The sequence below is a fragment of the Capra hircus genome, chromosome 15 (genome assembly GCF_001704415.2).
Source record: "Capra hircus breed San Clemente chromosome 15, ASM170441v1, whole genome shotgun sequence".
In the NCBI taxonomy this organism is placed as follows: Eukaryota; Metazoa; Chordata; class Mammalia; order Artiodactyla; family Bovidae; genus Capra; species Capra hircus.
The window spans coordinates 6,970,875-6,993,222 of record NC_030822.1 but is presented as its reverse complement, the minus strand read 5'-3'; the positions used below and the strand labels follow the sequence as shown (position 1 = coordinate 6,993,222).

Below are 22,348 nucleotides of genomic sequence, written 5' to 3'. Positions count from 1 at the left end.
CTCACTGCCACTACTCTAGCTGTGTCATTTTCCTGAAACAGTGGCAGAAAACTGTGATTAAAAACATGGGATTATCCTTGCCTGGTTCTACCACTTACTAGTTAGCTGTGTAACCTAAGGTAACATACCTGATCTCTCTAAGCCAGTATTTTTTAAACTTTCTAAATTGTGACCTGGAGGCAAAATCCTTTCTCCTTATACATAAGAATTTGACCTTCAGTTAACTCTAGCTGTACACCCTTGGAAGCCTGATAACAGAAGAATGCCAACTATGTTAGCTGGAACACTGCTTATGGTAAAAATGACCTCTTGTTGCTAAATCTAATCTACTATTTCCATTACTTGCAAAAAGCAAAGATAGAAATTTGCTATAAACACTTTTGAAAAAAAAGATCAGACACCATGCTTTGGGTTTCCTAAAATGGGGTGACTCTTGTAACTGGGCATGTCCACTGCGGGGACCTTGAAAGCCACACCTATGAATTGTTGCAAGATACACTGGGCTCTTGAAAGGCATAAGGCTTCTGTGCCAGGCTCTCCCACTGTCCTGATGAAGACCTCATTTGCCTGTACCTGAGCAGTCCCTGGACAGCCAGAGACTGTTGTACGGATGCCTGTAGGGACTCCTACTGAAGAAAAATGTCTGACGCTATCTTGCTGGCAAGCGCTAGTTTTGGTCCTGTATCATTTCAAGTGGACTGGTGCAGAGAGTGGCCTTTGATAGTCTTGTGAGTCTGAATACTTAGCTGCATCTAAGACAACCCTATAGCGTGTGCTGCAGATACATAACAGGAAATATGTTTTTCACTGTAAACATAGACATTTATCTATACCTGGACATTTACCTATACATCTATGTTTAAAAAAACCTCATGAAACAATACTTATGTGCAACATACTCTTAACATTTCCTTTCTGTTTTTTTCATTTACTTAAAAACTCTGGTTACAGTCCACCAAATTGATTTCACAGTCTACTAACAGGTCATGACCCACCCTTTGAAAAACAGACTAAACCTTAGATTCTTATCTAAAAAAAAAAAAACACCACCTACTTTCACAGAGTTGTTGTGAGAATTAAAACAGATAACCCATGTAAAATGCCTACTACAATAAGTGGCATACAGTAAGATTCTCTAAATATTAGCGATTACCATTGTTGACACTGTCCTAATGGTTTTTCCTGCCCCAGTCTAGACAATCACCAATCTATTCTCTACACAGTGTTAAGGGGGAATTTTCTAAAACAAAAATATAATCATGCCAAGCACTTGTTTGAGAATAATTTAATGGATCCTCACTGTTCCTAGGTAAGGCCCAATTCCTATACAGCATCCAAGGTTCCAAAGGCACTGGCCCATGGGCTTCTCCATCCCCATCTCTTACTCTAGCCTGAGTCAGCTGTGTGGGCCACACGCTCAGCCACACCAAATTTCCTTTGGTTCCTTAAGCCTACGAGTTTCTCGCCATTGTGGACTTGCATACACGTTCCTCTTTCTGCCTGGCACGTTTTTATTACTCCTCTATAACTATGTCAAATTAACATCATTAGGACTTTAGGTCTAAGATTGAATGTCAACTCTTCAAGAAAACTTTCTGTAATACTCCAAGGATGAGCTGGGTGTCCTTCTCATGTGTTCTCAGACTATATGGTACTTCCAACAATTGTACAGTAGCTAAGTTGTATCCAATTCTTTGCAACCCCATGGACTGCAGCACACCAGGCTTCCCATCTCCTGAAGCTTGCTCAGACTCATGTCCACTGGGTCAGTGATGCCATCCAACCATCTCATCCTCTGTCACCCTCTTCTCCTCCTGCCCTCAATATTTCCCAGCATCAGGGTCTTTTCCAGGAAGCTGGCTCTTCGCATCAGGTGACCAAAGTATGGGAGCTTCAGCTGTAGCATCAGTCCTTTCAATGAATATTCAGGGTTGATTTCCTTTAGGATTGGCTAACTTGATCTCCTTGCTGTCCAAGGGTCTCTCAGGAGTCTTCTCCAGCACCACAGTTTGAAAGCATCAGTGGACACAGTGACGGCCGTACATGTGTCGGAAGCTGCATGAGGCTGAGAACTATCTTGAAACCCTCACATCCATAGTTCTTAGGGCCCTTTTGATACCTATAGCATTAAGGATTTACCTGATAAATTACTGATTTATCTCATGTGAGCACTGCCCATCCCCCTCCCCAAGGCAATTCAGAAATCACTAATGGCCACTGACCACACACTTCCTTCCCCTTCTCTCTTTGTCTGAAAGCTGAGGCCTCAGATAAGAATACCCAGTCTTTCTACCAGACAAGGCAACTCCCCGTCAAAACCCACACTGGGACAATCCTGGTAGTCTGTCATGAGAATGGTGAGCTCAGCCCAGTTGCTGAAAGAGTGCTCTCATGAGAATATGGGCAGTGCTGCTTGGGTCTGGGCTCCCTAGTAGCTCCCTAGTCTAAGTCTTGATTAGTGAGACTTTGGGTTTCAGTGTAATGCTCAGCGCCATCTCTTCCCAGGGAACAGAATGCTTTCTCCTAGTTGGGTTGCTACTGTCTCCTCCCTACTCTCCTCAGCATATGGGGTTCAGCAGTGGGGGAGAGAAGTGACAACTGCATTCCTTCCCCACTGACAGGCAGTTCTGGCTAAGTTCTTCCAGTAAGTCAATGTCATAAGGTTGAAAATGGTGCTATCTTATTTTAAACTTAGACTTAGGACAATTTCCCTTTCCATACATCCCTCTGCTACAGTCTTTTGTCATTGCTAAAAAAAAAAACCACCCTGATGACAACATAAGCTTCTTCTGAGGGACTTCCCTGGTGGTCCAGTGGTTAAGACTCCGAACTTCCACTGCAGTGGGCATGGGTTCGAATCCTGGTCAGGGAACTAAGATCCCACATGCTGCACAGCCAAAAAGAGAGAAAAAAAAAAAAAAGGCTTCTTCATGGTATAGGGATCTGCAGCTAGAATCTCTTGCTAAGTGGGATCTGAATACAGTTGAATTGACAAGTACATTATTGGCTGCTTCGAAAGGGTCCACAAGGATTCTTGTCTCACCTAACCCATCACTGGGCTTGTCACTGCTTTACTCACCTGCGGAAGAAAGTTTGGACGTGGAGTGAGTCTAGGAGGGGGGATAAACTGTGGTACTTTGATGGGCTGAGGAGGTGTTGCCTGAACCTGCTAAAAAACATGAGAAAGACAAATCAGAGAAGAAAATAATTATTTAATTTAAAATAAAAACTAGGCATCCTTTCCTTCTTTAAAGAGTATAATTGCTTTACAATGTGTGCTAGTTTCTGCTGTACAACAAATTGAATCAGCTATAGATACACACATCCCCTCCCGAGCACCCCTCCCATCCCGCAAGGTCGTCACCGAGCACCGAGCTGAGCCCCCTGTGCTGTGCACAGCCTCCCACTGGCTCTCTGTCCTACACATGGTAGTGTATGCATGTCACTGCTACTCTTCCGAGTCGCCCCACCCTCTCCTTCCCACGGCCACATGTCCAGTCTCTGCATCTGTGTCTCATCCCTAACCTGTAAACACATTCACTGGTAACTACTTCTCTAGATTCCAAATATATGTGTTAATATGTGATACTTTTCTCTTTCTGACTTACTTCACTCTGTATGACAGACGCTAGGCCCATCCACGTCACTACAGATGACTCAATTTTGGTTCTTTTTACGGCTGAGTAACATTCTATTGCATACATGTACCACATCTTTATCCATTCAGATGGCAGTGGACATTTAGGCTGCTTCCGCCGTCCTGGCTATTGTAAATAGTGCTAAAGCTCAGTATCCTTAAAGGATTTTCAGCATCACTATTCTCTCGACCAGACAATATTTTCTACAAGCTTTCACTGGAGAATTAACCATCTGAATTAACATCACCTTAAGAAACTTTCTTACTCTCCTGCTTGCATGCTTTGCCCCATAAAGTGAACCAATCACATTTGTTTCCTTATACCTCTAATGTAGAACATAACAGACTCAGCAATCTTAGACGATTTCCTCTGACATTCAAGAACTCTTGCACTTATGTATTTTAAAAGTCAAAACTGATTCCAAAGTAAAATCAAATTTGCAGCCTGGACAGATGGGCTTTTTCCTAATATAAGAGTTTTACCTAACAGTGAATGGCTTTCTTCCTACAGAGAATTCTCTAACTCTCAGCATCCGGCTGAGTTATTTGGCTGCTTCCCTAAAGATTCCTGGGTAGGAAGCAGAGCTTCCCTTTAAGGCCCTCTAGCTTCACTCACCACTGGTCATTATTCGAAAGCCACCAAGAGCCCTTAGCTTCCACTTTAAGAACAGACCTTTAAACTGCAATTTGGATATATTCTGAAAACACTGGTTTTTAGACGGTTTTTAGACTGGTTTTTAGACAATTTTTGTTCAAGAACTTCTTCCTTCCAGAGGTCGTTTTTTTCTGATGGACCTTGGAACGGACACTGTTATTTGTGTGTCTTAAACATTTTTAAAGTGTCCCAACTAACTCCAGTACTTCCTGGGTGCAATTTCAAGGAAGAGTGAACTAAAAAAATGGAGCAGGTCATCTCCCCTGAATCAGCAGTATAGCACCAGCGCACCCAAGTTTCACAGGGAGGACTGGATAGGACAGAGGGAGAGATACATGAAGCCACGTAAACACCTCTGTGAAGGGCATTTTTCCCCTTTAAGTCAAGTCATATTTTGGCCATCCTTGGTGTCAGGACACCTCTGCAGTTATTTAGATAGTATGTGTGTGTTAGTTGCTCAGTCGCGTCCGACTCTTCACAACCCTACTGACTGTAGGCTGCCAGGCTCCTCAGTTCATGGGATTTTCCAGGCAAGAATACTAGAGTGGGTTTCCATTTCCTTCTCCACGGGATCTGCCCAACCCAGGGATTGAACCTGGGCTTCCCACACTGCAGACTCTTTACTGTCTGAGCCACCAGGGAAGCCTCAAATACTAGAGTCGGTTGCCAGGCCCTCCTCAGGGCATCTTCCCAACCCAGGGACTGAACCCAGGTCTTCTGCATTGCAAGTATATTCTTTACTGTCTGAGCCACCAGGGAAGCCCCTATAGATAGTAGGAATGCCATGTTTCCTCGTCAGCCCCAAAGGGTGAGTTTGGTATGGCAGAAGACTGATGGAGACTGGAAAATCCAGCAGGAGCGTAACATGGATATAACTCAACAAATGCATATCCTGAACCCTCTCATGTGGGCACACATGAGTAGCAGCTGCTGGCTTACCAGAGTGACTGTGTTTTTTGCCACAATTTGGACAGCCTCTGCCCCAGGCCCAGTGACCTTACTAGACGTCTGGAGGTTGACTGGTGTGTTCTGCACATCAGTGCTGAGCACAGCCTTCTGACTGTTGATGGCGGTCACCATAGCAATGGTAGGTCTCTGGCCCACAACAGAGGCAGGCATGGTCGCAGTTGCTGCTTTCAAGACGAGAGGTAGTGTCTTTGTGGTAATCATAGAAGCTGTAGTTACAGTCTTCTAGGAGACATGGAGAACAGATATTAGGACACTGAAGTGTCAACCCACTAAACAAAATGCTAACCTCCAGAAGAAAACAAAGCAATGGTTCTCATAATCAGTCAAGCTTTTTGGTGTAACATTTCTTTTGTGTACACAGAGCACAGTTCTTACTACAGGGCAAGACAATGTCAAGTTTGCCAGAGTTCTCAAATTTAGCTTCAAGTCTGTTTATAGTAAAAACTGCAAGATAATATGGCTGCAGGATTTTTAACAAGGAAATGAGTGGGTTTACAGATACAAAATATGAGTATAACTATTTCTTCTGTTTTTTTTAATTTTTGCTTGCTCTCAATTTAAACTTTGCAAAAGTTGCAAATCAGTGAGGTACACACCATCTCTTTAACTGTTACAACCTCATCAATATGAAGAAACTTATCATATAATTCTGGTTATCTGCCTTCTGTGACACAAAGGCTGGGATAAAGGACAGTCAGTGTGTTTTAATTCTTTTGAGTGTCACCTTGAAGAGGAGGAAAGGAAACTCACATGAGAATTAGTACAATTTGTTGCCTCAAAGGCAGTAAATCCCCAATTCTAGATAATGAAAACTATTAACCAACTAGTTTAGTAAATACCAGCTCTTGATACCAAAGGGACATGAGTTACTACCAATCTTCTCTCTGGAGGACTGCTGCAGAAGTGATTAAAGACCCAGAAAAAGACAATGGGGTGGAAACAAACACCTGAGTTTCAGAAAGTCTGATAGATCAGAGTCTGAACTAAGGTGAGAGGACTTCACTGATGCTCCACAAGCACTACTGCAGCTTTGGAGCTGTATTTTTCTAGATTTTTCTATTAGCATAATTAAAGGAACAAGCTACAAAAGAAGAAAATATAAACAATCTCATGTCATGGGACATACATCTATCAAATGCTACTAGTCACTCAATATAGAGATGTTTCAGAAACATGAAAATATACTTGGTCTAACTTGTTGGTTCTCATTTTAATATTATATTTCATCTTTTTCTTCTTACTCTGTACTTGCCCTGTTCCGTTTTGTAGCTAATAGCCACATGTAGCTATTCAAATTTAATTAAAACAAAATAAAAATACCAGTTCTTCAGTCACACTAGCCACTCTGAAAGTATTTATAGACACATGTGACTAGTGGCTACCAAACTGGCCAGTGGCGTTTTCAATACCACAGAAAGTTCTATTGGACAAGCACTGCCCTCAACCAGGGTGAAGGACCCCATTCTCCCTGAAATAGATATGAACAAATTCCTTTGTGAATTTCTATTTCAGTGTTTATGCAAGTCCTTGTGTAGTAAGTCATTTGGTTCTAAGTAATTTTTCTGCCTTAAACACTCGCATGACAACACACTTGCATGCATTATTTAACTTTTTAACACTCTTTTTTTTAACCAAAAAAAAGGTAATAAGCTGGCCTCATCTATCCCATATTGAGAATAATTAGCGATCCTTATTGATGCCTACAATTAAAATCACCCAAATGTCTCCTCTTCCCTTAGTCAATGATACAAGATGGCTTATTTTCCTTGCCACTGTCCTCTCCGGTGTGAAACGGGAGTAAAAGGGGAAACACAGATAATTATTATTTATCTTGGGAGGTAGCAGGCCATCCACTGCCTATCAGTGATGAAAACCAAATAAAAGCAAAATGCTATTTATCATCAGAAATGTTACAGTGGTATAGCAGCAAGGACTGACTTTATATTACCAGCTATCTTAATACCTGTTTTTAGCCCAGTGTGATATTAGTCCTATCTTTCAATTTAAAACGTTTAAATACACAGAACTTTTGAAGTGGTGGGCAAGTCACACCAGATGGCATTCAATCCTGGTACCACCACAAGTTGTGGAAGGAAAGCTATAATCAGCAGAACTCACTGACATGGATTTTAAAAACGTTTGTGCATGTTGTACTACTTTAAAAGAGGGTCAGTATACTTCTGTTTGAAATATGCTTAGTTCAGGTTAAGTCCTTATCAATTTTCTGAATAATTATTCTTAAAACGTGAGTAAAACCTCAAACTAACCTGAATTATATACTTACCATTAACTGCAACACTAAAAAGCACTGAATTCCAACAAGTGTGTTCACACGTTAGCATTTTTATTCTACTTTAGAAATATTTAGTTGTAGCTAGTTTCACTCCATGTCTTCCAGCAGCTACATAACTCTCTTTGAATATAAAGGCACAAGACCTAGTACTGTATGTTCTGATGAAAAGCTTTTAATGAATATATTTGCTAACCATTTACTGACACCAGGTACTGCCACAGGTACTGGTTAGCGCTTTACTCCTGGCCTGGTGCTTATTCTGTTCTAAGCGCTAGGGAACATAAACCCATCCTGGAGTTCTGAGTTTAGATGACAAAGAGAATCTTAAAATTTTGATATCCAAACCTAATGAAAATCTCTGAGTCATTCTGGCAAGAGGAAGAGAAAGACACAGAGAGGAAAGGTGCCCCAAAACAAAGAAAGTTATTTTCATGGAAGCTGTGATTAGTCCTTGGCTGGTTGATGCAGTCCAAGTATGATCTCTTTCAAGAGATGACAGTAGTTTTCCCAGTTTCATAAAGGGGTTCTTTATGGACAAAACCCAAACTGCATGAACTAGAAGTTAATGCAGAAAATACATGGCAAGAAGTACTAACAGCAAAATCTTTTTATTTTTTTGCTAAGTTATTGGTTTTTTACAGTCACATGTGGCTAGTGGCTGCAAAGCATAAGGTACTGAATTTAAAAAGACTGGCTCCAATGTACAAATCAGAACTTAAGAGGGATTATTACTATGGGCTCTAATTAACTTCCACATCTATTTCAGATTGTTGGTTTAGTTTTGAATGGAAGGTAACCATTGTACACTTGGACAGCTATCAGTAGAATTCCACTCTCTTTTGCCTGTAAGGGTTTCTGTTTGGTTTTATTAATTGCATGCTTCTTTATACCTGTATTCATTTAAAATGACAGAGTCGTGAATATAAGTTGAAGAGTACACCTGTGTTCAACTGTTCTTTCATTGTTTTCTATAGATTGGAAAATTTTCAAAATATACATACAAACATGAGCTGGAGTTAGCTAAGTAAAGGGAACTGGTTTCCTTCCCCGCTCCCTCCCCCTCGCCAGCCTTGGTACATGCTAATCACCCAACTTAAAATAAAACGCTTGCTCTTCCTAGCATCTCCTCCTTGCTTACACAGATCGCTACATTTATAGTTAATCCTTTCTGGACTGAAACATTTAGTATATGCCATATATTAAACTTCCCATTTGTCCCTAACCTCATGAACCTTTTAATGACTCCCTATGACTGCGAAAAACCCCCAAAGTTCTGCCACACTGGAGAGCCTCCACAAGCTAGCCTCTTCCTACTGGCTGGCTCTATCTCCCTCTCCACCACTTCCTGGAATCCAAGTTCCAGCCGCATCAGCCTCCTTGCTATTCCCAAGGCATGCGTTTCTTTGTTGTCCATACCTCTGTTCGCACTTCTCTCTGCACTGTGACACTCTCTCCCCTCTGCTCCATCACTGAACTCTCTTATCTGTCAAGGCCCTGATCAAAAGCTACCTTCTTTATGTAGCACTCTCTGATCCCTCTGGCCAATATTACTGTCCTCTGGTATTTTCACAGCTCCTCATTGGCATTTTCATTTTTTTCTTGTTAGCTGTTTACATCTTCCTCTCTTCTCAATTTTTTAAGTTCTTGAAGACAGAAACCCTGTCTTATTTGTGAATCTGTCCTCTCCAGTGCCCAGCACTGGGCTTGCATATAGCAGAGACTCAATAAATATTTACATAATTAATGAAAATAATTATCATAGTTTACCAGATTCTAGGCAGGGACATTGTTGTTGTTCAGCTGCCAAGATATTACTACCTCTCTGTATACTAAAAGCTAGCATATAAGGCTGCTGCTGCTGCTGCTGCTAAGTCACTTCAGTCGTGTCCGACTCTGTGCGACCCCACAGACAGCAGCCCATTGGGCTCTGCCATCCCTGAGATTCTTCAGGCAAGAACACTGGAGTGGGTTGCCATTTCCTTCTCCAATGCATGAAAGTGAAAAGTGAAAGTGAAGTCGCTCAGTCATGTCTGACTCTTAGCGACCCCATGGACTGCAGCCTGCCAGGCTCCTCCGTCCATGGGAGTTTCCAGGCAAGAGTACTAGAGTGGGATGCCATTGCCTTCTCCGAGCATATAAGAAGCACCCAATAAAAAATGATGGACAGTTTACTATCAAAACAAAACCCCCAAACTTGAAGATCTTTTGGCTTTTATCATTAAAAAAAAAAAAAGGCAATATAAATCAAGCTTAGCTAAATCAGTTAAATTATCAGACAGGCTACCAGATGGAGAGGCCACGGTTTTGGGAATAGCTCCAGGGCCCTTACGACTGCCATCCCAAACCAGTACAGAAGTCAGATTACCAGGGAAGGGAATAGCTATTGTTTAAGTATTAGGTAAGTATTTTCTCTGATTTGTGCAATATGGAATGGTACTTGAAGAAACAGTTTCCATGGATTAATAGAGAAAACTCCTAGTACCAGGAAACAATGAATTCTAAAAAACTCCTTCCATGTAAACACTTTCTGATCAAACTGTACTTTGGAAAGATAACAACCAATCCAACTCTGTTAAAAACTCCAAAAGAAGTAAGCTGATAGGCAACCTTTTGGAAGAAATGCAAGACCTGGTCAGGGGGGTTTTTAAGTCAGTTTGAATGCCTCATTTCCAAATAGTCTTAGAGATCAGGGTAAAAATGATGCAGGCCACTCTAGCTACCTGATTTACAATGGGGACTCTTCATTTTTCCTTCTTTGGCCTTTTATATAATGTCAGTATTTCTCTTTTGGACATTGTATAGCAGTTTAGAGTAGCAAATGGACAGGTTTTTCAGCCAGAATGTCTGGGTTCAAATCTTTGCTCCACCACGTAACATTCACACGATTTTCGGCAATTACTAAGTTCTCTGTGCCTTAGTTTTCTTCTCCACAAATCAGATATAATAATAATATACTGTCCTAGGAGGGCTGGGGTAAGGACTGTGCACACTGCACATGTAAAGCCCTTAGGAGAGTGCCAGTATACTGCGACAACCTCTACCAACTGTATCTTCAGTATTCCTATAAGTTATTTTTTTGCACTTGCAAAACATTGTATATGAACCAGTCCAATTGTACATAAACAGTGACTGACCAAGTAAACTATAATCTTTTGCTCTATATATAAAAATATGGTGGAGATGGTGTTGGTGGGTGAGCAGTGTCCATGCTTAGGTTTCAGAAGATCCCTAATCCTTGAAACCATGTGCAAAAAATGACTGTATTAGGTGTGAATGTGTATTTTTTCCGGGGAGGGAATCCATGGCTTTACAGAGTCTTAGAGGAGTCTGTGACCTCCAAAGACCAGGAGCCACTGTTGAAGAGTCCCATTTTTTAAGGTATGCCCACACTACATATAAGAGTGTGGAGATCAAGCTTGCTTACTTCTCTTAATTGAATCATTTCTGAATACATCCTTTTCTGTGTGTCTTGAATGCCTTAATATCCTTACATTATGTGGCAGTATAAATGCCCTTTTCAGTAAAATCATTTATTTGCACAGCTACACCAATTAGAATGTTCTTAAGCTTTCCACTCCTCAGCACTATTTTTGACTTGTAGCTTCCATTTCAGATTTCCTTCACTGTATGAGAACAAATACAAATTCTCATATGAGATGAATATGAACTTGGAAGTGAATATTTCATTTTATGAAATAGATCACCTTCTAAATGCCTCTTTCTACTGGTCCCATGGGCATTGATCCTGGAATATTTCCACACCAACTGCTAAGCATTTCAGAAAAACCATTCCCGAGGATGTCAAGTCACAGAGACGTTTAGAACAAGTGTAAATAAACATTTTCGGAAATTCAAAATAAGACTTTAATTCTGCCCTAATACAGAGACATGACTTTTCTTTGATTACCTTCTCCCCTTCTTTGGACACATGGGAAATCATTTTAACTTTTACTCCTTGGTAATGTTATTTCTTTCTGCCGATGAATTCCAAGTGATTGTTATCCCAGACACAGTATAAAAAGGTAAGCAAAAAAACTTTTGTTCAGCGCTAGTTCAGCTTGTTAGTACAGGCTGAAACAGGACCTCGTTCTCCGTGACCAGTGACAATTCAGCCCACAGCACGAAGCGCGGGCTGCCCCGTGCACACGCTACCTGTGACGCAGTCAGGCTGGGGGAGGATGCGGCCGACTGCGCGTGGTGGTGGTGGTGCTGCTGCTGCTGCTGTAGCTGCTGTAGTGGTTGCTGCTGTGCTGTTTGTAGTTTGTTTTCAGATTGTGGCAATGGCTGTATTTGGAACTTGTCTGGTTGTTCTTGCTTTACTATCAGGTTCTTCCGTAGCTGTTCAACTACTCTTTTCTACCAAATGAGGACAAAAAAGAATAAAATCTATTAGAATATTGTTCTATCAGCTGTAGAGAAATAGGCAGCAATTATATGCCCCTGACAACTTTTCTGGAACCAGCTAAATCTAAGATTTGTTACATTTAAAATTTAGACAACAGATAAGACAACTGAGAAGAAACCCATGGCATAAGAAACACTTCATATATAAAGGGAAGCTGAGCCACAGATGAGAAGAAAAGCTAAGGGAGGGCACACAGCAGAGCTGAGACTCCTTGACTATTATTACTTGGTGTGCCGGACTGAAGGACAGTTTAAAGTAGCAGTAAATACATGATTGTGGAGACACACTGCCTCAAGTCAAATTTCAATTCTGCTACTTACCAGTTATATGACATTGGTCAAGTCACATAACCTATCTGTGCTTCAATTTCCTGTTCTGTAAAATGAGGTAATTAACAATAACCTTAAGACTCTTACAAGTACCAAAATGCCTCATGTAAAGTACTGAGAATTATTAGTGGTGTACATTGTTGGTCATCTTTTTTCTTTTGCATCTGATAACATAGATATGAGTCATACTAATTTTTATTAATCAAACAAACATCATGTATGTACCCCAGTTTAAAATATTAAACAGACTTTAAGAAACCTCGATCCAAGCACTATATATACAAGAGACTTTAAATTACTGAAACAGGTAACTCATATAACAGGATTACAAAAACTTGGTTTAGGCAGAGTAGGGTTTTGAGTACATGGGATGAAATTTTCAAATAAATTTTCTTCCCTGACTTTATTGAAATCAAAGAAAATGGTGTGTTCAGAAACCTTCATTACTATAATACTACATTTCAACAAAGTTATGCTCCACGGAGGCGCAGACTTAACTTCATTTGCAACTAAACTTTGCCTCTAGAACTACGTGGCTAAGTGACTGTCTCTTCACATGATGTCTGGAGCAGTGGAACTGAAGGCAAACGGCTCAGAGAAAGTACACTAACCATTTGGGGCCTAACTTGGGCTCTGACTCTCTGGCCCTAATGGCTAGAAGAAAGTCTAAGCAGCACTCCTCATTTACACTTTTGAGGTGAGTTCACTAGCTGAGGTTTGTTACTTCTGACAAAAGCAGATAGCTATTTTCTAATATAGATTTTAAATAGAGAAGAAGAAGTAAATAAAGATCGCTAAATGAGGGGTTAAGTGAAACTGTAAGGGCCAGGCTGATTTTCATATTCCTGCTTCCAACTTCACTACACAACACTCTCTAAAGAAGCCAAACCTGCAGGTTATGTGCTTAACCTACTTGAACATTAAGATATTTACAAAATGGACTTTTTTAAAATGTTAAGACAATACAAAATACATTCTTGACGAAAAAAAATTTTTTTTTTACTGATTCTTTTTAGGTAATGAAAATATCGTATAAAGGCGGTGAAGGGGCAGGAGGCTGTACTTTACACTCTGCTAGCACTGCCTCTCTGAGAAGTTACACATTAAAAAGAAAAAAGAAAGATGCAGAGTTCAAAGTATTTCCAGAAACCCATCTGCAGAATACGAAAAATGCAAATTAATAAAAATATAAAATTCTTATAAAAATAACTTTCAAGTCTTCAAAATCCTATTTCTCAAATATAGAAGGCGGAGTAATGGGACGGATATAGTTTAAGAGAAGGGGAGTAACAGCGGCGGTGCTATGGATGATTCTGAGCATCACATGCAGATTTTATTATTTGGTGATTGCCACAACATTTAGACATTGAACAATTAAATAATTATTTAGAGCTGCTTTCAGTCCCCCTCCCCAATATATTAATCAGCATTAATTAAACATATTAACAAACTAGTTAAAGTGCAGCACTGGCAGCTAAAGAAAGGGACTAGAGAATCTTTACCAAAACAAAAACAAAGCTCCCAGCTCAGATCAGCGGGAGGAGGAGAAACAATACAAACATAAGTGTGATATCTGCCAAAAAATAGACTTCGAACAAAATTAGCACCGGAAACTAAATCATTACTATACCAGGCACAAGAGGAAAGGGTGTTTTTCTCCTCTCCAGCCATCCTTGGGAAATACACTGCGCTCTTCCACTTACTGCCTAACCGGGTTAAACTAGAAGCAAGAGACAAAGCTCAGAACCCACTCCTCGTGTTTTGTACAACAGAAGGGAACAGTAGGGGAAAGAACAAGAAAGGGACGCAGGCTAGAGTACTCTGAGCCATATGGCTAGAGCAAGGTGACGACCAATCAGAACCAGAATCAGGACCGTGGGAGTCAGTGAGTCACCATGCATTCACAACTGTTCCTCCCCCAGGGCCGGAAACAGAGAGAGGAGGGGAGGTGGGATCATAATACCTGCAAACTTACTAGTCTTTGAGAAGAGGGAAAGAAAGAAAAAACAGAGAGCTGTGCAGACTGGACACAGGTCAGATCATATTAGCTGTGCAATGCTTCCTTTGAAAGAAGGCGCTAGCATATTTCAGAGAGCCGCTCAGAAATGCACTGCCCTGGCAGTCCTTGCTGTGTTCACCAGAAGATGAGACGAACATCCAGCATATAGTTGTGCACATCTATGGATTTTTTTTTTTTTAATCAAGGTTCAGGTTGAGTCTTTACGTCAATTAGTTCTGGAGTGGAGGTGCTCCTTCTTTATGAGCACAGAGACTCTGCACACTCTTTTAAGGGCCAGCTAATAAGGGAGAGCTGCCCTGTGCAGTAGTTGGCTCTTCTAGGTTCCACATCCAGGCCTGTTCTAGTTCAGTCTTGTGAAAGTAAAAGTGAAGTTGCTCAGTCATGTCCGACTCTTTGCGACCCCATGGACTGCAGCCTACCAGGCTCCTCTGTCCATGGGATTTTCCAGGCAATAATAATACTGGAGTGGATTGCTGTTTCCTTCTCCAGGGGATCTTCCCGACCCAGGAATCGAACCTGGGTCTCCCGCACTGTAGACAGATGCTTAACCATCTGAGCCACCAGGGAAGTGGCAAATAACGATAATCACATTAACTCCAGTAAGACCCTGATCTAGGCCTGTACCAGTTCTGGGTGGCAGTGAGGGAAGAGAGCTACAGTGTTTCATAAGTCTTAGCCTGTGGTGTCAAACAAAGTTCTTAAGTAAGTAGTCTCTCATCTTCACAGGTAGTGAGCCTATATACTCTTGCTATTCTGTGTTTTAAACAAAGAAATCATGACTTCTGCTGGTCATAGATGAAGGTTATACAGGCATAAGCAACTCGGTATTTTCAATGTTATTCACATATACTCAACTTAAACATTGCTAATTATCTTAGAACATTATCCTGAAGCTTCAAGAAAAGGCAAAGTCTCACAAACTGGCTACTCGTCACTCACTAAATGCTGGAAAAGACTGAAGGCCAAAGAAGGGGAGAGCAGAGGATAATATGGTTAGATAGCATCACCGATTCAGTGGACATGAATTTGAGTAAACTCCAGGAGATAGTGAAGGACAGGGAAGTCTGTCGTGCTGCAGTCCATGGGGCTGCAAAGAGTTGGACACGACTCAGCAACTGAACAGCAACAAAAAACAAGTTAATGAGAGCTAAAAAGGAGGGAGGAGAGGAAGGACAAAAGAACTGGAAAAGGAAAAGCTGGGAAGAATGAAGGCAGAAAGGAGAGAGAAAAAGCTAACAATTTGCTATCTTCTCTCCTTAATATATTTTCTATAAACAACAGGCCAGTGTGCCAGACATCCAGAATGGCTAGTACTGCCCCCTTCAATTCATCTGTCAAGAAGTGCTCCAGAAACCCAGCACATGATTCCACACCTCTGATTCCCTTGACATTCACATCACTAGGTTTCACCAGGGCTTGTTCAGGCAGAAGGGTTCAGAGTCCCTGACACGTGAAGTCACAGTTTCTGAGACAGGTAGTCACTGTGATAAATATTGTGATGTTCAGCAATACTATCAACGTGCTCACACGACAGCAAGACAGACCCCAAAGAAAAACACAGAAGTTTATAGGCTCAATTCAACAGAAAATCAGGTTCATTTTCCTGCTATGTAAGTCAATCACTCCAAGTGCCATGACCTTTGTCAATACAGGAGGGAGATGGAATGGGGGAAGAACAGCCTCCTCTTCCACTCAATCCACCAATTTATTCCCATCAAACCCTCACACAAATTTCAGAAAGCTTCACTCGAGAGCAACTCCAGGCACAAGCCCTGCCCTCCACAACTGGACACAGCCACTCAGCTCACTTGTGTCCACTCAGCATTACCAGTTCATGTAACAGTTATGAGAGGGCTATGCCCACTCGATCATCTTCTCACACAGCACTGCCTTAAAACTTCGTCTTTTTTCCTCTGTGATCAACCACACAATCAGAAAATATAACCCTGATTCTTCATACCAAAAACTGATAGAGGCACGTAACTTTTCACAAATCCAGAAAGTCAAGAAAAAAACGTTACCCATCTTCATACCTAAAATGCAATGAAAAAACTTTGCAGGTCTTCAGACATACCAACTGCACAAATGAAAACAGGATACTAAATTTTTTGTGTGCAGAAAAACTAACGTGGAGAAATTTATATTTGTTAATAAAATAAGAATTTAGAAAGAGAAAAGAGGATTAAAAGAACCCTTTCTACTGTCCAACTGAGAATTAATCAACTGTATTTATAAGCAACACCAATACTCAATAACAATGAAAAGGTAAGAAAGATCAGATGAGTCTTCAGAATGCTGCCATGTAATTATTCTCTAAAGAACAGGGTATGTTACTGGCATAACATCAATGACAAAATTACAATCCAGAGTAAAAGCTACATGCTATTTAAAGGAAATAGAAAATTAAGTGACGATTCCACTATTTTATCAAAAACAACAACAACAACAAAAGAAGGAAAAGAAGCCATAAACACAAATAAGTTCCTTCTTGATGTTAAAACTGAAATTTAATGGGAAGATACATACTGAAGTTATTAGAGGGAATGTTCAGGGGAGAGACACAGAACAGAATTCTGACAGAGGAGCAGAAGGAGGAATATTGGGGGCAGCAAAGAATATTTTCCTGTGCAAAAATCTCGTATAGCCCAGATTCTTCTACCTCTGTTAGTGGTTCAGGGCCATATTCTGAATATACTTGGGGGAATTCCTTGGTGGTCCAGTGGTTAGGACTCAGGCCTTCACCACTGGGACCCAGGTTCAATCCCTGGTTGTGGAACCAAGATCCAGTAAACTGCAAAGAGCAGCCAAAAGAAAAATATAGATGGATAGATAAAATACACACATATATTTAAATATTCATATATACTCAGATAAAAATGGTTCCATTTCATTCATTTTGTAAGGCACTAGGAGGTTCCCCCCCAAACACTTCGACATTCAAGTTCCAGCATTAGAATTAGACAAATAGCATCTAACCTTACAAGCCTCTTTTAAAAGGAATATATTCTTGAGAAACACTACCTGTTTGGCCACATAGTATCTACACCTCATCTAATACGTGAACTGTGTATATTGTCTACTAAAGAGGATTTGTTTGGTCTTAAGAGAGTTGGGAACACAGATATTTTACAGTTCTGCAAGGTGTCACAGAATTTGTATAGTACAATTTAGATGAATTAAGGAACAGCAGCAGTTGGAATTATCAGGGTTTTTTCCTGTAAAGTTTAAAATTCTCTACATGGATGCTTAACAGATGGTAGAGAATGCATATGTCATGATAATGATTAGACTTTGGCTTTCTTAATTAAAAAAATATTCTTTGGGGTTTACTCTTCCTTTAACACACACACACACACACTGATATTTAAATCAATAGATTTTACATTCATCCCTACAGATTAGACCTTTTATTCATATCAATGGGATTTATATCCCATTTCCATTGGGGATTAGATCTTTTATTTGACAGCCTGATTGTAATGCAGTTTACTTTTTCCTTATAATAGTTCATTCACGCTCTAATAGGTAAACTCAACCCCACCTTCCCCCAACTCCTTATGCAGGACTATAAAAGACTGCCAAGACAGCTATAGTCAAACTTTGTCTAAATCTATGAACCCTTCTAATAAGAACCTGAGAACTTATCTTTAATTTGCGTCAAACAAGAAAGAGTGTAGCTGTTTACTCAAGAGAGAATAGTCCCTGGAGAACTACAGTGTTTCAATATGTAACACACCCAGATGCTAGGACAAAACAGTATCAACAGAGACTAAAAAAGAGCACTGCATGCTGGGAATGGTAGTTATAATATATTTATCCATAATAAAAGAGGAAGGAAGCCAAAACCAGAACCCAGTTAGCTTGCATTTAGGTTCTCTGTATTTCTTTGATGTACTAAACTATACTGTCCTGCCTGCTCCAGAAAAATGCTGAGGATCAAATGAATAAATGCTGGGGAGTGCTTAGGAAATTGTCAAGGGCAATGTGAAAAGCAGAGATGATAACCAATGAATAATACAATTTCTCTCATATGAGTTTTAAGCTCAGAGCAACAGCTAATTAAACGTGATTTTTCTTTTCAATGTCAATTATCTTTCAATCATTTTATTTTTAACATCTAGCCAAACCCTTTATGCTTGTTCAAACTATGTTATTTTCTTAGAAAATGAGAATCACCAAACAAAGTACAGGATTCAGAAAGAGAATGCTACCTGTTGCCCTTTTATCTCAGAAATCAAACACAGTAAAGAATTTTTTCCTGTGCAGAAATCTCGTACAGCCCAGATTCTTCTACCTCTGTTAGTGGTTCAGGGCCATAATCTGAATACATACAATAGATGTCCAATTTAAATGTAACCTGACCTAGCAAAGACCCTAGATACAGTAATGCGAAGAGTAGAAAAAAACCCGTAAGAACCATTTATAATCTGTACAATTTAGCTGCTTGCTAATATTAAAAAACTGCCTGAATCATTGTGTTTGTACCACAGTGAGATATGACACACAGGCTATTAACCTGTAAATTAAGCTCCAGTTCAGTACAACGCGTGGCCCTCTGTAACTATCTGTTACAAACCTGCACGTACCACCAGCCTGTCCTTTGTCGTTCCACGGCTCTACCCCACAACTTTAAAGGCAACACTGCCTTGTTAAAGTCAGAGTTGTCCCATTCACCATAGAAATCCTCTCACTGCTCTGCCCTGAAGCTGCTATGGTTCTCCTCACAAAAGAAGTATGATTGGAAATGGCTGCACAGTAGCTGTCCCTGACAAGTTGGATATGAAAATACAATTTAAGCACAATAATGATCCTAAAATGGGGGGAGGGAAAAGGAAGAACAAAACCAAAAACCTCTATTATTTTACAGAATACTGCTCAGATAACAAGAGACTGTTTTGGTGACTCAAGCCCTGGGTACAATTTGAGATAATGCAGGAAGCCTTTTTTTTTTTTCCCCACAGAAACATACGACAGAATCAGATTCTAGGAGAGCAAACATAACAGGCTATCTGACCAAATTCTGAGCAGAATACGCGCACGGAGTCACAGATCAATCAATCCCAAGGACGAGGATGTCTTTCCACAATCCTCAGTTTTGCAGCTTTTTTCTTAAATGAAATAAAAAGAGAAGAGTATTAGAATACTATACTGTGTCAGGCAGGATATATCAGGTGTAAAATATTTCTGATGAAATGTAATGCTTTCCTCACACTGAAACAAAAGTAGGGCATATAAACCACTAAACACTGATATTGCACATTGGTAAGTATTTAATGAAAGTACAACCTGAACAGCGTATTTTTTTTATCATCTACCATAATAGCATAAACACACAGATTAAAAGATTCCAAAGCTACTAAATGAATATCTCTTAATTTCAAAGTGTTCAGCTTCAGTATTTTATCACCAAGTATTTATTATAATCACTTAAAGAAAAAAATGAACAGTTTATAAATACACTTTCTGACAAGACCCCGAATAAAACAACAGAGGAAGCAGTTCTATCACCTATGTAGGCTGCCAAGATGAGGGACAGTTAACTCCAAGGGATTGGATCTTACAAGACACGTGACACAGGATGATTTGCATTACTCTGTATTTAGGCTGAGTTTTCTGCAAGAGACAGAAGAAACCCGAACTCATCTTTCACAATTTCAGAGCAGGTTTGGTTTTTCTTTGTTTTAAACGGTCAGTACTAGAAATTTTAATTAGACAGAGAGAGATTTAGCAATACAGGAGAAAAGCATGAACAACGCACTTCATTAAGAAATTTTAATTCGTATTAAATCTTAAGGATGAAGAAAAACATTTTTCACAAGCTATGAAAATGACTAAATCCAATCCACAAATCTCTACACAAGTATTTAAAGTTTTTACACACACACACACACACACGCAAGCACATAATTCTAGGTCTTAGAAAAGATGGGATGGCCACAGCAGAAATTATTTGTTGTTTTACCATCTGTTAGCATACTTTTCAGTCCTAAAGGTGTAGCTCACTCTCTGGCATACTGTTCTCCAATTTCCACATCCAACAAAATAGTGAGGGTCAAAAGAGAAGAGGACACTTCACTAAACACAGGACACGTCTCTTGGTTTGTTTTTGCTGTTGTTGTTTGATTTTATTTTTTAATCTTTTTTGTTTGCACCATGCAGCATGTGGGATCTTAGTTCCCTGGTGAGGGATGGAACCCTCGCACCCAGCAGTGGAAGGGCTTGACAAGTTGGATATGAAAATACAATTTTTTAACCACTGGACTGCCAAGGAAGTCTCTCCTTGATTTTCTTTAAATAGACTTAATTTTTTGTTGTCGTCTCATTTATATTTTTTAATTTACTGAATTTTTTACTAAAGTATACTTGATACACAATATTATATAAGTTACAGGTATATAATATAGTGGTTCACAATTTTTAGAGAGTATATTCCATTTATAGTTATTATAAAATACGTGCTATCTTCCCTGTGCTATACAATATATCCTTGCAGCTTATTTTATACCTAATAGCTTGTACCTCTTAATTCCCACCCCTATACTGCCCCTTCCTCTTCCCTCCTCCCACTGGTAACCACTAGTTTGCTCTCTGTATCTGTGATAGACCTAATTTTTTAAAGCAATTTTAACTTCACAGTAAAACTGAGTGGAAAATACAGAGAATCCCTATATATTACCTGCTCCTCCACCCATAGCCTCCTACATCAACAGTCCCATCAGAATGGTACATTTGTTAAAACTGATGAACCTATACTGATAAATCATTATCACCCCAAATCCACAGCTTATACCAGAGTTCTCTCTTTTTATTAAAATTGCAGTATAGCTGATTTACCATGCTGGGTTAGTTTCTGGTGTAAAGTCATGCAGTTATATACACATATTCTTTCCCATTACAGGTTACTGTAAAACACTGACTACAGTTACCTGTGCTCTGCAGTAGGACCTTGTTGTTTATCTATTTTATACATAGTAGTCTGTACCTGCTAATCTCAAACTCGAACTGATCCCTGCCTCTTCCCCTTTGGTAATCATAAATTTGTTCTCTATGTCTGTGAGTCTGCTTCTGTTTTTTAAATAAGTTCATTTGTACCATGTTTTAGATTCCACACATACATGATATCGTGTATTTGTCTCTGTCTGACTGACTTCACTTAGTGTGATAATTTCTAGGTCCCTCCATGCTGCTGCAAATCATATCTTCATTCTTTTTTATGGCCATACATTCTTTTATATGTATGTATATATACACACACCACATCTTCTTTATCCATTCATCTGTCAATGGACATCTACACTGTTCCCATGCCTTTTTGGATATTGTAAATGGTGCTGCTACGGACATGGGGTACATGGATCTTTTCAAATCAGCGTTTTCTGCAGGTATCTGTCCAGGAGTGGGAGGCTGAATCATATGGTAGCTCTCATTCCAATCATAGGTAGTGTTCATTTCAATCCCAAAGAAGGGCTACGCCAAAGAATATTCAAACTGCTGTACAATTGCACTTATTTCACATGCTAGCAAAGGAATGCTCAAAATTCTCCAAGCTAGGCTTCAACAGTACATGAATCATGAATTTCCAGATATTCAAGCTGGAATTAGAAAAGGCAGATGAAGCAGAGATCAAACTGCCAACATCCACTGGATCACAGGAAAAGCAAGAGAATTCCAGAAAAACATGTACTTCTGCTTCATTGACTAAGCTAAAGTCTTTGACTGTGTGGATCACAACAAACTGAGGAAAATTCTTACAGAAATGGGAATACTAAACCAACTTACCTGCCTCCTGAGAAAGCTGTATGCAGGTCAAGAATCAACAGTTAGAACCAGACATGGGACAACAAACTGGTTCTGAATTGGAAAAAAAAGTACATCAAGGCTGTATACTGTCACCCTGCTTATTTAATTTATATGCAGAGTACATCATGCGAAATGTTTGGCTGCATGAAGCTCAAGATTGCTGGGAGAAATATAAAAAACCTCAGATATGCAGATGACACCACCCTTATGGCGGAAATTGAAGAGGAACTACAGAGCTTC

At 39.9% G+C, this 22,348-nt stretch overlaps 1 protein-coding gene across 16 annotated transcripts in view; it reads right to left on the bottom strand.

Annotated features, from left to right (window-relative positions):
- The window catches only part of PHF21A (PHD finger protein 21A), a 190,234-nt gene that overhangs the window by 31,381 nt on the left and 136,505 nt on the right, over window positions 1–22,348 (bottom strand). For 12 of the 16 annotated variants that reach the window (XM_018059177.1, XM_018059186.1, XM_018059173.1 and 9 more), the window contains 3 exons: window positions 11,707–11,910; window positions 5,232–5,483; window positions 3,080–3,169 (listed from right to left, as the gene is read on the bottom strand). In XM_018059177.1, coding sequence (XP_017914666.1) covers window positions 3,080–3,169; window positions 5,232–5,483; window positions 11,707–11,910 — 546 coding nt within the window. The remainder of the gene's footprint in view (window positions 1–3,079; window positions 3,170–5,231; window positions 5,484–11,706; window positions 11,911–22,348) is intronic. The other 4 variants (XM_018059182.1, XM_018059184.1, XM_018059185.1 and 1 more) reach the window with 2 other exon arrangements.